This window comes from Ambystoma mexicanum, chromosome 2p, assembly GCF_040938575.1.
Source record: "Ambystoma mexicanum isolate Mex_15411 chromosome 2p, UKY_AmexF1_1, whole genome shotgun sequence".
NCBI lineage: Eukaryota > Metazoa > Chordata > Amphibia > Caudata > Ambystomatidae > Ambystoma > Ambystoma mexicanum.
Window position 1 is genome coordinate 1,241,001,980 of NC_090923.1, and position 18,665 is coordinate 1,241,020,644.

Consider the following 18,665-nt stretch of genomic DNA (forward strand, 5'->3'; position numbering starts at 1 on the left):
AGTCACTGGTAGAAAAGGGAACCAATTTAAGAAAAAAATATGAATAATTGGTCACTTCCGTAAAGCCTGCACTTATCAGATTTGTTAAGCAAAATGGTTGATTACCCACCCAGAAATGCTGGCTGAAAGAGTGCTTCAGGGGCACGGAACCGTTCATTGCCAATGGTGATCACTTGACCGTCTGGCAATTCATAGCTTTTCTCCAGTGAGGACGAAGAGGCTGCAGTGGCCATTTCCTGTTCAAAGTCGAGGGCTACATAGCAGAGTTTCTCTTTGATGTCTCGCACAATTTCCCTTTCAGCTGTGGTCGTGAAGCTGTAACCCCTCTCGGTCAAGATCTTCATGAGGTAGTCTGTCAAGTCACGACCAGCCAAGTCAAGACGCAGAATGGCATGGGGCAAGGCATAACCTTCGTATATGGGTACTGTGTGGGTTACACCATCACCAGAATCCATCACAATACCAGTGGTCCGACCAGAGGCATACAGGGACAGCACAGCTTGGATGGCCACATACATGGCTGGGGTGTTGAAGGTCTCAAACATTATCTAAAAGAGAAGGATTGGTCTTCAAAACAAGCTCCTCCACTGGATACACAATTTCCAATCAACACCCGCCCCCATACTTGTAAATACAACAACAAATCTCAAAATCATACTGCTACTTTAAGTCAGGGCTGGATGAAGGGCAGGCATGGCATTTAGCAGTTTTGTCCCAGGGAAGATATGAATACCACTGAAGTGCACAAATTACAGGAAAGGCTGAGCAATGGGTTCAAGACAAACGAATTTAATTTCACAGAACATTGTAGGTGAAATGGTATATGTGTAATGCAGAAAAGGTGGGGTAAGGATGTAAGTTAAGAAAGGTTGAGGGGGGGGGCTCCGCCTACATTATAATAAAAAAAGTAAAAAGAAGAATTTCGTTTTTCGGTGAAATGGATACAGTGAAATCTCCATTAGGTTAAATATTTTCAAAGAAATCCCATACATCCGAAAATCACAGATTTGCCCACCTGTGTCATCTTTTCTCTGTTGGCCTTGGGGTTCAGAGGAGCTTCCGTAAGCAGCACTGGGTGTTCCTCTGGAGCAACACGGAGCTCGTTGTAGAAAGTGTGGTGCCAGATCTTCTCCATATCATCCCAGTTAGTCACAATGCCATGTTCAATGGGGTACTTCAGGGTCAAGATGCCCCTCTTGCTCTGAGCTTCATCACCAACGTAGCTGTCTTTCTGCCCCATGCCAACCATTACACCCTAGGAGCACAAAAAATAAAAAACAAATCAGACAGCAAGTTCATATGAATAAACGGATGAAAATGCTACTACAATCTAAGTTTGTTCTACTGTCACATTGTAAGAAGACAAAAGGACAATTTCCAAAACAGCATCTATTCCAGGCACACAGAATGGCAACAACTCAAGTCTCTTAGGAGGATCCAGATACACAAGTACTTTAAAAGGGCTTTGGTTAATTAGACGTGAAAAGGAGATCTACAAAGTTTCAGTCCACCGTCCAGAATATTTCTTGTATACAATAAACTTTTTATATAGCTCTTTTATCCAAAGCGCTTTACATCGAACAGGTTTATATACAGTTACCTAATCGAAATTCAGTCTCACTTTATGAACCTGGGGAGGATGAAAAGCGGGGTCAAACTTGCCGGGATTCAAACCTGCGAGCCACAGATCGCAGCAGGGAATGCTTAACCCCTGACCTATCCCATCAGCTTTTTTTTTTTTTTATCTTTGTTTTTATTGTCATAATACAAAAAAGGTAGGGTGCGCGAGCAGTCCCTGCCAGCGATACTCTGAGCAAACATAATTGACAGAATTTTTTTTTACTTTACTCCCATCCCACCTCCCCCCCCCACCCCACCCCCCCAACTTTTGCAACATAATCCCCTTCCCCCACCCCCCACCCTGCCCTCCCCCCCAGTTTTGCAACATACCAAGTCTTCAGGTTTTTGCAGGTTGCGGAAGCAGCAGTGAGAACTTTCAGACCTCATTACATACACTTGTTTTACAATTTGATATCGTGGGTGCAGCGCGGTGCAGAGCAGAATGATGGAGTCTCCAGTTTTAAGGCCGGCGCTAGGGTATGCTCGGGGGACATATATTGGGGTCCAACATTACAATCGCATAGAGACACATTCGTCGTGAAGGAGAACTGCTGTCCATTCCTGTGAGAACTCCGAGAGTTTATCGTTTTTCACTGCCGTAAGTTTTTCATAGGTAAATATACCCCTTAGTTTACAAAGCCACTCCTCCTTGGTTGGTGCTAAGGCGCTTTTCCACTTTTGGGCCAATGCTAACCTCCCAGCCCTCAGCATGGCCCCGATGACCCTCGGGAATGCACTCTGTTCCGTTTCCGGCATGGGGGAACCCAGAAGGATTTCCAAGGGGAGAAGCGATGGGCAGAATCCCTCTATATCTTTAATCCAGCTGAGGAGCTCTGACCAGTACACCTGGATAACCGGGCATCCCCACCACATGTGGAACCATGTGCCTCTTTGGTGACACAACCTAGGACAGTAGGGGGATACTTCTGCGAACATTTTAGAGAGTGGTTGGGGAGCGATGCCAGGAGTGCAGAATCTTGAAACTATGCTCCATGGCTGCGGTGTACAGAGTACCGGAGAATATGGTTTTGAAAACTGCCCTCCATGTATGATCATCCAACGCCATACCCAGCCTTTCTTCCCATATGCGTTTGAAGGGTTGCCTACCCTCCAGGTTGGCCGTTATCAAGGTACTATAGAACCTGGACCGGGAGCCTTTTCGAGAGACACTTTTAGCTATTACTTCCTCAAAGGGGGTGAGGGGGCGGGTCAAGTTGTCAGCCCAGCGGGGGTGAGTCAGAATTCCCTTCAAACGCAAGTACTCAAAGATCGATGGTGGTTTATCACCCAGTGCTTCGGTCAGTTGTTCGTAGTCCACGAAGCCCTCCTCACGGGAGAGCTGGGAAACTCTCTCCAACCCCATGTCTGACCAAGCTTGAGTGTCACGGAAGCCTCTGGTGTCTAGGTTGATAGGGGACCCCATAGCGATGATAAAGGGGCCGGCCAGGACGACAGCATTTTGTTGTCTTTATTCGGTTTCCAGAGTGCCCATAGGACTGCCAGTGTGGGGTGTTCTCTAAGATAGGAGGGGATGGTTTTCGGGGAGGCCCATAATAGGTCTCTAACTTTTTTAGGGTGGGTGTGGACATCTTCTATATATGTCCAGTACGTCCTCATATCCTCTCGCATGTGCTCCATCATCACCCGGAGCTGGGCTGCCTTATAGTACAATCTGAAGTCGGGGAGGGCGAATCCACCATGAGACTTCGGCAGGGTCAAGGTGGAAAATTTGACTCTTGGCCTCCTCCCCTCCCATATAAACTGGAGGACACGGGTTTGTAAAACCTCAAAGAAGGATTCAGGGATGACCACCGGGAGGGCTGCGAAAAGGTACAGGAGGCGGGGTAGTATATTCATTTTAACCGTCACCATACGGCCAAACCAGGAGAGTGTAAGGGGAGCCCAGCGTTTGAGATCGCTAGTGATTTTGGCCAAGATCCCCGGGAAGTTAAACTGATATAGTAGCGAGAGGTTCCTAGGGATGTCGGTGCCCAGATATCTGGTGGACACACGTTCTATTCTCACTCCCAAGAATTCCGAGCGATCCCCAATGTCTTTGTCCCCGGGGCCCATTGGCATAATAGTAGACTTGGAGGCGTTTATCTTAAGCCCCGAGAAGGCCCCGAAGAGGTTTATAAGACTAAACAATCTGGGTAGTGATACCTGGAGGTTAGTTAAGTACCCCAAGATATCGTCGGCAAATAATGAGAGTCTAAATTCGCAATCGCCACAACGAATCCCCGTGATTTCACAGTCCGCCCTGATCGCTATAGCCAGGGGCTCCATTGCCAGAGCGTATAGAAGGGGGGAAAGGGGACAGCCCTGCCGGGTTCCTCTAGATAGAGCCAAGGGTTCCGACGTGCCGCCGTTAACCAAAACTCTTGCCGTGGGAGCATTATATAATGTCGAGACCCATCTACAAAAATTCTCCCCGAGACCCATTTTCTGGAGGACTTTGCCCATATATGGCCACTCGACGCGGTCGAAGGCCTTTTCCGAATCCAAAGCTAACAGGTAACCCTCTTCCCCCTGCCTCGAGGCCTCGTACATGAGGCCTAGGGTCTTTCGTATGTTATCGGACCCCTGGCGCCCCGGGATGAACCCTACCTGGTCACCATGTATAAGAGATGGGAGGAGTTTTGCCAGCCTGTTCGCCAGAAGTTTGGCCAGGATCTTGACATCCACATTAAGAAGGGAAATGGGGCGATACGATTGACATTGGGCAGGGTCCTTCCCCTCTTTGGGGATTACTACTATCAGTGCTGACATCATTGAAGGCGGGAGGGTGCCCTGGTCAAGCGCCGAGTTAAACATTTTATCCAGAAACGGGGCTAGCGTAGACCGGTAAGTCTTATAGAATTTGACTGTAAACCCATCGTCGCCTGGGGCTGTTCCACTCTTCAGGGAGGATATGGTATCTATTATCTCCTCTGGAGATACGGGGAGATCCAGTGCATCTGCTTTTTCAGGTGAGAGGCCGGGAATCGGGAGAGAGTCCAAGAAACTGTCGATCTCGGTTCCGTCCCCCGCGTATTCCGAGCTGTATAGGTGTTCATAATAGAGCCGAAAGTGTTCAGCTATTTTGCTGTCTCTTACAGTTGGCTCCCCTCCCGGAGGCCGGATGGAGTTAACCCTCCTACTATTTGAGCTCCCGGAGCCTCCAAGCAAGTATTTTATCAGCTTTTTCCCCCTTTTCCATGTACTTTTGTTTCAGGAAGGACAGCTTTTTTTCTGTTTGTCCCACCTGGAGGTCTGCCAGGCTTGAGCGCAACCTCTGGAGTTCCTCCCACTTCCCGGGGAACATTTGTGTTTTTAGTTTCCCACCAGGTTGGATAGCCTCTATCTTTTTCCTTAACCGTGCCTCCTCCTGTCCCCTCTCCCTCTTTTTTCTTGAACCTGTCTCGATGAGAATGCCTCTGATGGTCGCCTTGAATGCCTCCCAGACACCCACCACTCCGACCTCCCCGTTGTCGTTGATAGAGAAATATTCGGTGATGGCTGTAAGGAGGGATTGTCGCACCTCTTTATCGTGTAGGAGGAGGTCGTTACATCTCCATAGGGACCCAGGTGGGGGGGCCGGGGGCACACCCATTTTTATTCTAACCATGTCGTGGTCAGTCCAGGGAACCACCTCCACCCCTGAGTCCGTGACCTCGCCCCGGAACGTGGCGTCGACCAAAATATAATCAATACGGGAGAAAGTGGCATGGGCTTTCGAGAAGAAAGTGAAATCGGGGTCCCGATCTTTTTCTGTGTGGTGTGTGTCGCTCAAGCCCAGATCGTCGTTGACTGATCGAAATGCCTCGGCCAGTTTTTTTTGGAGGCGTTGGTTAGGGCATGGATTGGGCGAGCTCCTGTCTCTATCAGGGCAAAGAACCATATTAAAATCCCCCCCGACCAGCAAAGTACCCTCGGAAAAAGCTACGATTTTCTCTCTCATCCCCATCCAGAAGCCATCTTGCGCCTCATTTGGAGCGTAAATACCAACCAGGGTGAACAGCCGACCCCTCACCTCCCCTTTAACCATGATATATCGTCCCTCCAGGTCTGACCTCTGGGCTTTAAGGACAAAGTGAGCCCCGGGAGAAACCAAAAGGGCTACTCCACGTTTCTTGGCCTGGAAGGACGCAGCATAGACTTGTTCAATAGCTTTAGCTCTCAGCCTTGGCTCCCTGTCCCGAACCCAATGTGTTTCTTGTACGAATAAAAAATGGAGCCGGAGCCTTGTGAATTCCCTCACCAGCAGCGACCTTTTGGTAGGAGAGTTGAGACCCCGCACATTTAGCGAACCCACTGTCAAATATTGCGAGGAATCATCCACCATAGCCATGGTAAAAGTTCACGTCTCCCTTTTCGGGATCAATGATTCCAACGCTCCCGCAGTGCTTCCACCTCCCGCCATAGACCCATAACAAAAACCCAGTTACAAAACAGACCCGAAAACTTGGCTTAACCCCATTAGAGTCCTCTTGAACTAACCCCAACCTTTCCCTCCCCCCTCCCACCTCCCCCCTGAACGCCTGGTAGACCAGCGGCTTCATCCTGTCGCTGAGCCAGGCCACCATTGTCTCCTTCCTCCGGGCTCTTAAACTCCCCAACAACCCCAACTCGAGCCCCCCCCCCCCCTTATCATGCTCAGAATACAAATGATCATAGTGTTTCCCCCAATGACATATAAATCAAACTGGACCGTAAGACTTCCTGGGGTTCCTCAAGTGTCAGGTTGTCCAGGAGATGCCGGAGCCACTCTTCTGAACTTCCTGTGCCCTCGGACTTTACGTCTCTCCTGGGAAGCTTTAATTCTCCCGGGTCCGACGGGCTCTCTTCCACGTTCTTGGTCTTCCCCCCTCCACGTTCGGCTCTCCAAGGAGTTCACCCGACACCCTGCTAATGTCATCCTCCGTGACCAGGGCATATTTGTACCCATCCAGTTCGAAGGAAAGCGAAAAAGGGTATCCCCACCTGTATCGGACCCCCTTGGTTTGGAGCATTTTCGTCAGCGGGGAACAGAGACGACGTCTTGCCAGGGTGAAGGCGGAGAGATCCTGGTACACTGAAATCCGGGCTCCCTCCCAGTCGACCGGGCCTCTCTTACGTGCCAGTTCCAGTATTTTATTCTTCTCAGAGAAGTAGTGGAAGCGCACGAGGATGGACCTGGGGCCTCTGTTGATCGCTCCCGCCCTGTGAGCTCTGTCAATTGTGGGTTCATTTGTGTTCGCCCCCTCAAAGAGAGTTCCCACTACTGCGTTCACAGCTTTGATTATGTCCATTTGCGTTTCACCTTCCCGCTCCGGGAACCCCAAAAAGCAAAGGTTACAGCGTCGTTCCCTATTTTCCAGGTCATCCAGTTTTAGGGAGCACTTCTCTTCCCTCCTCTCGAGTTCCGATAGGCGCATGTCGAATTGCGTCTCGAAAATGTCATTCGAGGCTGTGTTGTTTTCAAGGGCTTGGACCCTGTCTATGTTGTCCACTTTTTTATCCAGGGTATCCAGCCGTAGCGTTATGTCTGCTCTGAAGCCTCTTATTTCCTCCAGGAGGGCCGCTATGCCTTTGGTGACCGTGCTAGCGTCAGACACTTCCAGGGGTGCCGAGGCCGCCATTCCCGGGCGGGCAGGGGAGCCTGAGGGCTTACGTCGAAATCTCTGCAGAGATTCCTTCCAGTTCATAGGCCTCCCCTGACCATCCCCACAGGATCTTCTCCCTGATGCTCCAGGCCCTATGGGCGGTACCGCCGGGTCACCGGACCACGCGGGGGGGGGGGGGGGTCTTCCCTGTGTACGGCCACGGTGTTGTACTCACTGTTGGTTGCTCAGGCCACGTCTCCGTAGCACCTCCGACGCGGGCCTATCACTCCTCGTCCTGGGTTTTAGTTCAAGTCGCCACAGTATCGGCGGTCTTTGTGGCCACTATTTTGGGGCCATTCGATGGCTGCTGTGGTTGGCCCGGGGGGGTCTCTCTACCTCCGTGATGCTGGTTGCAGGATGTTGATTTGGGGCACCCTCGCCCCGAGCGCCCGTTGTGCAGCCCCCAGGCTGTGCGGGGTCCAGGTAAGGCCCGCTTGGGGAGGGGTGGAGTGGGCGCTTTTGCGGATGCCTCCGGCTCAGGGGGTCTCCAATGTAGTGTGGAATTGAAGATCGGGGGGGGGCAGGCCGTGCCTCCTGAGTGCGCTCCTGCGCCAGCTCAACGGTTCTCGGGGGAGGCTCGATCTGCCTGGCCCAGCACACAGCTCCGCGATCAGGGGGGGGGGGAGGCGCTCTTCCGCGCCGTCCGGCTGTGTCGCAGGCCTCGCGTAGGCCGCGGCTTGCCGGTGCTCCGCGTAAGGGGACGCGGTGTTGGGGAGGGCTTAGCTCCCTCCCTCTCCTAGTTCTATGCGGTGAGCTGCCTTATGTGGCCCCGCCCGGGGGACTGGGGGTCGGGATCCGTCCCAGAGAAGTCCGACGTAGGGGGGGCAGCATCCACAGGGCCTACCCGAGCCGCGGCTCTCCGTTACTTCCTGCGGAGCCGCAGCGCGGGGGAAGGCGGAGCTCCTTCTCCCTCCTCTTTCCGAGGGTCCGATCTCCGCGAGATCTCCACGCCGGGAGATCGGGGTTGGGGTCCGCGGGGGCTCCGCTGATAGTGTTCCCTGGGGGGGGTCGACACTGCACTCCTGGGGGTCTGGGGGGGCTCAGGTCCCAATTACAGCGCCCTTTGGAGGAGACCAGTGCGGATGCGTCAGTGCATCTCGGCGCCCCCTGGTGGATCCCCCCCCCCCCATCAGCTTTTATGTGCTCTTTTAGTTGGCATCGGAAAGACATGATGGGCGTTTGTATGCAATGTTTTATTCGTTGCATGTGTGTTTTACTCCTATTGTGTTCTGTCATTTCTAATGTGGAAAACGACCCATCAGAATTTAAGGATGTTACTATGGATGGGAAAGCAGAGGTAGAAAGGTAGGCTGCGAGCAGAGGATTCATTTGCCTGGGAACATGAACCAGTATTCTTACTAGAAGTAACAAGAGCACATGCTGTTGCCACCTCAACTGCATCAGCAACCAGTTCTCAAAGGATGATTGTTAAAAATATATGGCCAAAGCTTACTACTGCAAGAATGGAAGGATTTATGCGATATGTACAAGTCAAGGACCCATCTGCTTTCTACAGGTGTGAGAACCGTCCAATCTGCCAAGAGTCACATTTGCTTAATAGTTTTCTTGTCTTGCCAATTCGAACTTCAAATTGTATTTGCAGGACTTCAAGATGGCCGCTAGCACGAGATAGACGGGTGGATGGTGCTCGGGAGCCCTGCAGCGGATTAGAACGGATCCACCACCCAGTTTAGACCGCCAAAACTGCAAAACAAAGGAGAAACACAGGGGAGAGGCTCCGATGAAGCATGGGAGTGAAAGAGGGCACGTGGAGCACCCACGAGTAAAGGAGAGAGGTGGAGCGCGGCCAGATCGAGAAACGGGTTCAGCAGGGGGCAGGGATGCACACTGCGGGCCCAGTGAAGAAGAATGCACAAGAAAAGTGCAATGAGGGAAAGTGTGCGATCGAGCACAGGAAGAGGCGGCATCACTCACCCCCCCCTGACGCCGCCGCAAAAGGGAAACAGACCTGCTGAGAGCAGCCCCCCCCCCCCCCCCCAGATGCCAGGCAAGCGAAGAGGCATGGCCCTGAGGGAGGACCACCGGCCCCAAAAGGAGAAAGTCGGAGGGAGCAGGCACAGAAAGCAGCCCAGACCCCCAAAGGAGGCTCCAGACAACCAAAGGCATAGGTGAGACGAGGATACCAAGCAGGGGAAAATAGGCACCAGAGGCCAGGCCAGATAGAAACACAGCGGAGGCCTGGCCGGTAGCAGTCAAGAAGAAGGGGAAAGGCCCTTGTGACGAGAGGAACTGCTCCGGACGAGCCACAGAAGTATAGGGATTGCGGATGAGACGGGCCCGCAATGGAGAAGCTGGCACAGCAAGAGGGGAGCACAACAGGTGAGGACTCCCCCTGCCCCCCGGGACACCGGACTGGCCAGCAAACACCACCAGAGAGAGCAAGCCCAGAAGCGGCGGCCATCTTCCTGCAGGGAATCCAGGAAGCGAGGCTCCCCAGGGGGTGTCAGAGACATGGAGGCAGGCCTCGATAACCACGAGACCCAATGGTGAGGACAAGCCCACCTCACCGAAAACAGGAAGGAGCGCCAGACTACCAGAACGGGGGGGGGGGGGGGCCATAAAGACAGCGCCGGTGCACAACTGTCTCCCTCTCCCGACCCCTCAAGGTGCCTGGGTGCAATGAAAGGACTAGGCCAAGGGCCCTAAACAATTACCGGACACAACCAGAGGGAGAGTCAAGGAGGAGAGACACTGACGAGCGGGGATCAGAAGGAGCAAGAAGCCTCAAGAACACCACTCGCTCCACTGAGGAGGCCATCACCCAGAGACATGGCACATCGGCCACGGGTGGATAGGACCGAGCCGCGGGACAGAGAAGGGGGAGCAAGGCCACAGAGGAGAGACGCTGCGGAATTACACTGGGACTGAAGATCACCAGCCCCCTCCATACTGCACCTATACTGGGAATGCGAGAGGGAAGGGGAGTGGGCCTGCCGGGGGAACAGACCGGGCTGACAGAGCCCCACCTGGAAGGAGGAAGACCCTCAAGAAACACAAGCAGCAAGGGCCGAGAAGCGCAACAGAGGATCTAAGGCCTGACACAGAAGGAGTGCAACACTGCAAATAGAGAAGGCAGCACCCCCAACGGGTCTCTAAACACCACGGCCTGACCAACACACGGGTCAAGGAGAGACAAGCACCGGGAAAGGAGGGCAGGGGGGCGGGGGAGTCAAAGGAGCAAGACCAGGGGAGACAACCAAGAACGGGGAAGCACGGAGGACAACCACCGCAAGCCCAGCCGGAAGGAACCCCCCCCTCTTGCACCCTCCACAAGCGCGCCCCACCAAGACATAAGAGAACAAGGCCCGGATACCCAGAGCAGGGCAGAGCAGCGGACCACACAGCATCGATCCGCCCGGGACATGGCAACCAAAAATAAGAATAGGCAGAATAAAAGGCGGACAGGCACAGGGAGATAACCGGAACACTCCCAACAATGTGGCAGCCCAGATAACCAAACGACACACAAACATACTCCCAAGAAGGGATAGCAGGTCGCAGCTCCCCAGAGGAGGGAGACCCCAACCACGTGCTACAAACCAATCTGGTAAAGACGTTCCAGGATCAGATTCAGCTGCTTAGAACAGACATCAACCAGGCCATGGCTGAGATGAAGCAGGAGGTGGGAGAGCTAGAGGAGGCGGCGGTGGATTCGAGGGGATGAGAGGATGGGTGGGTGGAGAGAAAGAACCTCCTAGAAAAGGGCCTGCAGGAAGTAGACAGGGAAACGACGGCAAATAGCGAGGCGATCAAAAGACTGGACACAGCGACAAACAACTTGTAACTCAGAATGGAGGACATGGAAAACAGATCCAGGAGTGTCAACATACGACTGAACCTACTGGAAACGGTGGCAGACAAAATTGAATGGGGCCTTGCAGGACATTTTCGCCAAACTAATAGGAGAAACGGCCCCAGAAACACTGGAGCTAGCTAGGGTCCACAGAGTGGGATGCGTCAACAAAGGGCCAAATGCTAGACCAAGTGACGTACTGGCCGCCTTCACGAGATATGGGCATAAGGAAGCAATACTAAGTGCCGGCAGACAGCGAGAGCCAGTTGAGTACAAAGGGCAAAAAATTGAGCTGTATCAAGACCTAGCTAACAGCAGCCTGGTGAAACGCTGTCAAATGAGTCCAATTCTTACAATCCTCAGACAGCAGGGAATCCGATACAAGTGGACATTCCCATTCGGTCTCCTTTTCGAATGGGCAGGATCACAGAAATCAAGAACAACCCTGCACGAAGGGGCTGATCTTATGCAACTGGACTTGGACCAGGGAGTGAGAGCAGAGAGACCGGAGAGATACCCAGATTCAGAGCCCAGACAGAGACCAAGACCAATGGACAACTGTCGGAGAGAGCCGGAAAAGGAGAACGTCACTACGTGGCCCACCTGGAAAGGGAGGAGACAAGGAGGCAAATGCACAAACAGGAGAGGAGGCCAAAGGAGGGAAACCTTGTTCAGGTGATCTAATAAAAGGGGTGGTGGACACTAAGGAGAATACAGGGGGATGGGGGAGATGGGGAGTAGCAACGGCGGCCTTACAAGAGCATGGCACTTTTGGGTTTAAGAGACGTGTGGCGCGAGGTGAAGGGAGACAAGGAAGGCTACACATTCCTAGAGCGTGCACGGCACACAATCCAGAATAGACCGTGACGGCAGCTCTCCTGGTAAGCATTTGGGAGGTAAAAGCAGGGCCTATCGGAATAGTTGACCCAGACAGGATTGTGGATGTTAGCAGTGCCGCACTTGGTTACAGTTGTGAACATTAGCCTGCGCCATACCTAGTCAGCAATGTGAATGTTAATATGTCCATCATTTAGAGAGAATTGTGAACATTAGCCAGCACCAGACCCAAACAGGACTGTGATTGTTAAGCTGTCCATCTTTTAGAGAGAAATGCGGTCTGCCCAGACCCATACTAGATTGTGAATTATAGCAATACTGCAATTAGTTAGAATTGCAAACATTAGCCTGCGCCGGCCCGTACAGGATTATGAATATTGGCAACGCCACACTCAATTAGAACTGTGACCCTTAGCCCGCACCAGACCACGACAGGATTGTGAAGGTTAGCCCGAGTAATTTCTAGATAGAAATGAAAATGTTGGCATGTCCCACATCGGAGTGGAGCTGTGAACAATAGCCTGATTCACAGCTCGATAGAAATGCAAATGTAAATGTTAACATGCCCCACACGTGCATCACTGTGTACCCCCCACTTTCCCGATCCCATGCTGTTGCTATATATCTGTATCCCGCCTCCTGTCGCTGTAAGCCCAGCCCCCTGTCTTAAGTGTCCGTGTGTCGCTCTGTTCCCTGCCATCCTGTTCCCGATCTCTGGCGCTTCAAAGATAACCCTCATAACACATCACTACGCTTACTCTCTACTATACACCATCAGTCAACTAGAACACAGCTATACCCTTTTTTTTCAGCTAGAGCGAGGTGAGTGGCGCTGCAGCATTTTGCCCACTGCAGACCCCAGGCAGCCTTAATTTTGATTGCATTATCCAGGGCCTCTGCTGTGGCCGCATTTCCTCGCGCTGAGCCCCGTTCCCCACTTCCTGATTCCTCCGGCCATTCCCCTCCCTGATCCCGCCCACCCCTCTGCGCTGACTGGTCCAAAACGAGAGGACTCACCTCGATTGCCAGTTGGCCCAGGGCAGCCCTCTGCCCGGCAGCCCATCGGCTAAGGACCTGAGGCAAATGACTCCAAATCGTATCCGCAGGAGAAGCAAGAAGCCAACAACAAGTAAGTGTGGCAAGGGTGGGGCCAGAAGCAACTACTTCACTCCATACTACCCTACCACTCCTCTAACAAAGCATCACCACTGTAGATTCATTATATCTGCAGTATATTTGCATTTGGAAATTCCGTCCGATACATATGAAAGTTGAATTTAGAAGTGTGCCCAATAGCCTCTCTGTGAATTTAGAAGTGTGCCCAATAGCCTCTCTTTGAAAAGTTGCATTTCGAAGTGTGCCCAATTGCCTCTGTGAATTTAGAAGTGTGCCCAATAGCCTCTGTGTGAATTTAGAACTGTGCCCAATAGACTCTGAATTTAGAAGTGCGCCCAATTAGCCTCTCTGTGAAAGCTGCATTAGAAGTGGGCCCAATAGCCTCCCTGTGGAAAGCTGAATTTAGAAGTGCATTTAGAAGTTGAACCTAGAAATGTGCCCAATAGCCTCTCTGCGAAAAGTTGAATTTAGAACTGTGCCCAATAACCCTCTGTTGAAAAGCTGCATTTAGAACTGCGCCCAATAGCCTCTCTGTGAAAGCTCCATTTAGAAGTGTGCCCAATAGCCTCTCCATTGTAAGTTGCATTTAGAACTGTGCCCAATTAGCCTCTCTGTGAAAGCTGCATTAGAAGTGTGCCCAATAGCCTCTGTGGAAAGTTGAATTTAGAAGTGCATTTAGAAGTTGAACCTAGAAGTGTGCCCAATAGCCTCTCTGTGTAAGCTGATTGTAGAAGTGCACCCAATAGACTCCCTGTGAAAGTTGATTTTAGAAGCGCACTAGAAATTGAACTTAGAAGTGTGCCCAATAACCTTTGTGAATCTGGAAGTGTCCCAATTGCCTCTGTGAAAGTTGAAGTGGAGTGGGCCCAATATCCTATTAGCCTAACACTGTGCCTGGTTGAATTGACTAATCTCCCTAATAACCTCTCTGTACAAAGCCGATCTCGAATCATGCCCAATACCCTCCCTGTATAAAATCGAATTGAGAGAAGTGTGCCTAATAGGCAAATATCCCCATCGACACAAAATTGAATCTAGAGATAGTACCTAATAACTCTACAAAATTAAATCTTGAGGTAGACCTAATATCATCCCAGTGTTCAGGTGCATTTAGAACTGCGCCCAATAGTCTAATATCCCCTCCATACAAAATTGAATCTAGAGATAGACCTAATAACATCTGTGTGCTGTTGAATTTAGAAGTGTACCTAATAGAACCCAATAACCCAATAAAACCTCTGTGTACAGTCGAACCGAGAAGTGCACCGAATAGTCGAATATCATCCCGGTGCAAATTGAACTTAGAAGCGAGCCTTAAAGCGTGCCCCCACTGAACTTAGAACTACAATTAGAAAGCCCTCCTAAAATCCATCTAAAAGCTTGTACCAAGCACGAGTACACCCACTCCACCAGAGCTTGTCGGAAACGACTGCCGTGGACTGCCCGCACCCCGCCTGCTGCTTTCCCACCCGCCCCCCACTGCCCAAATCATCCCACCCCCTTCGCATTCCCTACCATTCCTCTCTCCAAACACCAAGCCAGAGGGGCACGATGGCGAGCCAACCACCCCAAGACCACTCCTCCCCCGAGCCCCTCCACAGACCAGCCAATGTTAACCATGCCCGCTCCCCTCACTATCACAACAGGTACCCCGCGCCCTGCAATCATCAACCCCCCCTTGCCCACAAACTCCCACCACCTTCCCCCCGACCGCACCCTTTCCCCTCCCTAAAAACTGCACGCCTAGCAAGAACCGAGGGTGCATTCCTCTCCCTCCATTCCCCCCACCCTCTCTCTTACTCCAATCGCCACAAAGAAACTAAAGAGGAAACATACCTGGTCCCCCTCAATCTCTCAGCACTCCTCACCTCCCCTGTCGACCCACCACCTAACTCCCGCAATCACCTCCTTCCCCCCGTGGCTTCACCCTTCCTAAAACCCCTCTCCCTCGATTTCTCATCAACTGCAACTCCTAACCGGCCACACCCCACCTTCAAATCCCCCGAACCAACCCTGATCATCCTAACACACGCAGCTACCCAATCCCGCCCGAAGCCCGCCAATCTTTCTGCTCACCCACTATTCCCATCGAGCATCACCCTCCCTATCCCTCTCCCTCCCCAGTCTCCACTCTCTCCGCCACCACCTTCCGCTCCAACCCCAAGACCAACCTCGCCTGTCGATGTAAACTGCATCCTATTTAATGCCCGATCCGTAGCGAAAAACATACACTGCATCTTTGACCTCCTCCCCTCTGACAAACCAGACCTGGTCTTTATCACCGAAACTTGGATCTCTGACGACTTCGCCCCGATCGCTAATGAAGCCTTGCCCCCCGACTACTCCCTCATCCCACTGAACCGTCCCTCCAGAAGAGGAGGGGGGGGCAGTAGCATTCGTCTTCAATCCTTCTTCCACGCCTCAATCATCGACAACCAACCTTCCATTCCTTCCTGCAAATCTCTCTTCGTTAGACTATCTCTCTCCCCGTCGCTCTCGCACACCTTCCTAATAATTTAAAGGCCCCCTGGCTACGATAGACAATTCGCAAACAACCTCTGCAACTATATTGCCACCCTTCAACTAAACCATCCCAACCTCACCCTTCTTGGAGATTAACATATGGCTCGAAATCCCCACCAACCCTATGACACTCTCTGGTTGACGGTTTGGACACAATTAACCTCCAACCCCACAAACAGCCCGACCCACTATAAAGGACACACTCTGATACCATCTTTAGCTCCAACACCCTGATTCATTTAAAGCCCCCCACCCCTATCCTCTGGTCCGATCACTTCATCCTCTCGTTCATCATTCACTCACCTGACCCTCTTCCCGTACTCGAATCTGAACCCCTAAATCAACGCAAATGCTGGAAAAAACGAATAATCATCCCGGACCTAGCCGACGCACTCCTCCAGTCTCCACCACCTACCTGCCAACTCAACAACTAACCCCCCCCCCCCCCCCCGGACGCATGGCTCAATGCACCTCTGATGCACCTCACACCCTCCTGCAAACCATCAAACCGCCGTGGCCTCTTCCCCAGATGGTTCACTCCTGAGTTGAAGATCACCAAACTATATAAATATCTAGAACGCAAATGGCAGAAAGACAAAACCCAGGAGAACAGGGCCACCTTGGCACGACACCTTTATCAATACAAGGCCGAAATCCGGAAAGCAAAAAAAGCCTACTACAACTCCCGAATCCTAAACTGCAAAAACCCAAGCAAAGAACTCCACAAAATCATCTCCGAATTCACCAATCCGACTTGCAACACAACCGTCCCGACCCCCTCACAATCACTGTGCGACTCACTCTCCCTCCACTTTTACACCACAGCTCTCGAAAGAACAAATACTCTAGCCACTAAACTGGCTCTTACATCCACCAAGCAACTCTTCCCCCATACCAGCCGGCCCACCAGCTGCGACCACTACGCAACCAACGTTTGAATCCTTTAGTCCAATATCACCAGAACAATTTTGCAAACTCCTATCTGCCCGCAAACCATCTGGCTCGCCACTAGACCCTTGCCCAGCCACAACCCTCAAAGAAATTTTCGTTCCATCTGTCCAGGAGAACATGCAAGATCCATCATAAATGCCTCCCTTTACTCTGGTATCTTTCCCGACGCATTCTAAACAGTTCATGTCAAACCTCTAATTAAAAAACCTTTGCTTGACCCCCTCGATCCAAAAAACTACCGCCCCATCTCAAACACCAGATTCCTTGCCAAACTCATTGACCGAATGGCCTACTCCCAACTAAATGCCTTTGTCGAAGCCAACAATCTCCTAGACCCCGCTCAATCAGGTTTCAGACCCCGTCACGGAACTGAAACCACCCTAACCTCTATTTGGGATGGCCTTAAAATGACAGACTCTGCAGGATGCGCAGCACTAATCCTTCTCGACCTATCCGCCGCCTTTGACGCAATCAATCACTCAATCCTCCTAGACCGCCTCCACTCCCTAGGAATTCGTGGAACCGCTCTTAAATGGATAGCCTCATTCCTCAAAGTTCGGAACCAAATAACAATACTCTCCACCTATACCTCCCAAGTCCAACCAGTCGACATGGGAGTCCCACAAGGAGCATGCTTATCAGCCCTCCTGTTCAATCTCTACTTGATCACCCTCCCACCAATAATTCGTTCACACAACATCCTGTGCTACAACTACGCCGACGACAAACTAATTCTAAAACTCCTGAACTCAAAACCCAACTCCCGACCTGACCTGACCTAGCCTCCTGCCTCCTCGACATAGAACTCTGGATGACCCAAAGCCACCTCCTGTTAAACCCCTCCAAAATGGAAATCATGGTATGTGGCAACTCCTAACTCCTTCCGCACCCACTAACCTGGCCACCCACCATGGGCAACTCACCGACCCCCTCCAACTCAGTGAAAAATATTGGATGCACCCTAGACTCTGACTTAACACTCTTGCGCCAAGTCAACAACGTCTCAAAGTCCTGCCACTACCACAAAACGCGGCAGCCAAACGGCTACTTGCGCTCAGCCCAAGAGACCACATCTCCCCAGCCCTTGAGACGCTGCACTGGCTCCCAGTAGCCTGAAGAGTGACTTTCAAAACCCTGTGCATCTCCCATCGAGCACTGCATAAATCCGGACCTCAATATCTTCAAGACAAGACCCAACCACCCCCCCCACGCACCCTAAGATCAAGCTCAGCCGGTCTCCTAGTCATACCGAAGACAAACTCAATCAGGTTAGGCGGATCATCATTCTCAGCCTTGGCCCCCACGCTATGGAACTCACTCCCTCCCCACATCCGCCTAACTGAGGATTTAATGTCTTTCCGCAAACTGCTGAAAACCTGGCTCTTCCCCGAAAACCAACCCGTACCAAACTAACCCAAACAGACCGACAGCAACTCAAGGACACCAATCCATCAAACCACCTGATGCGAGGAACTAACAGCTTATAACCCCTAAATATAAACTAGAAGGGCAAACAGAATTAAACGAATAAAGTAGATCAACGCAGTGAACGGGTTAATAAGAGTAAATCATACGGAAACAGTAAAGTGATTTAAACTCCTGAAATGAACAGAATGCATGCGGAGTGAACGAAATGAATGGCGAGGATGAATTAGTTAGAATGGATGCATCAGGTAGAATAAAGGGATGCGCTGAGTGGAAGAATGCATGAATGGAAGAACAGCATAAAACAGATGAGTATGTGGAGCGGATGAGTATGTAGAGCACATGAGTATGGATAACGGATGCACATGGAAGTACAGAGTCCGCAGATCGCTAGAACAAATGAGTGTACAGAACTCAAATATATAGAGCGGACAAGTGGATAGAGCGGATGAGTGGATAAGTGTACAGCGAGGATGAGTGTACAGAACGGTTGAAGCCGTAGAGGGGCCCGAGTGCATAGAGGGGGTGAATACGTAGGGCATAGGACTGACAGGAATGCATGCGTGCATAGGGCAGACAGAAGTGCATGCATGACACAGACAAGAGTGCATGCGTGGGGCCGACTGGAGTGCACGGAGCGGACTTGAGCGCGAGCTGGAATGCATGAGTGCGTGGAACGGACCAGAGTGTATGGAGCAGACTGGGATGCATGGAGCGGATAGGAGTGGATAGAACGGACTGGAGCACAGAGAACT

General features: G+C 51.6%; 1 protein-coding gene across 2 annotated transcripts in view; it reads right to left on the minus strand.

Annotated features, from left to right (window-relative positions):
* Positions 1 to 18,665, minus strand: part of LOC138567382 (actin, cytoplasmic 1-like) — a 258,349-nt gene that overhangs the window by 88,853 nt on the left and 150,831 nt on the right. For both annotated transcript variants that reach the window (XM_069645541.1, XM_069645543.1), the window contains 2 exons: positions 1,016 to 1,255; positions 110 to 548 (listed from right to left, as the gene is read on the minus strand). In XM_069645541.1, the coding sequence (XP_069501642.1) occupies positions 110 to 548; positions 1,016 to 1,255 (679 nt within the window). The remainder of the gene's footprint in view (positions 1 to 109; positions 549 to 1,015; positions 1,256 to 18,665) is intronic.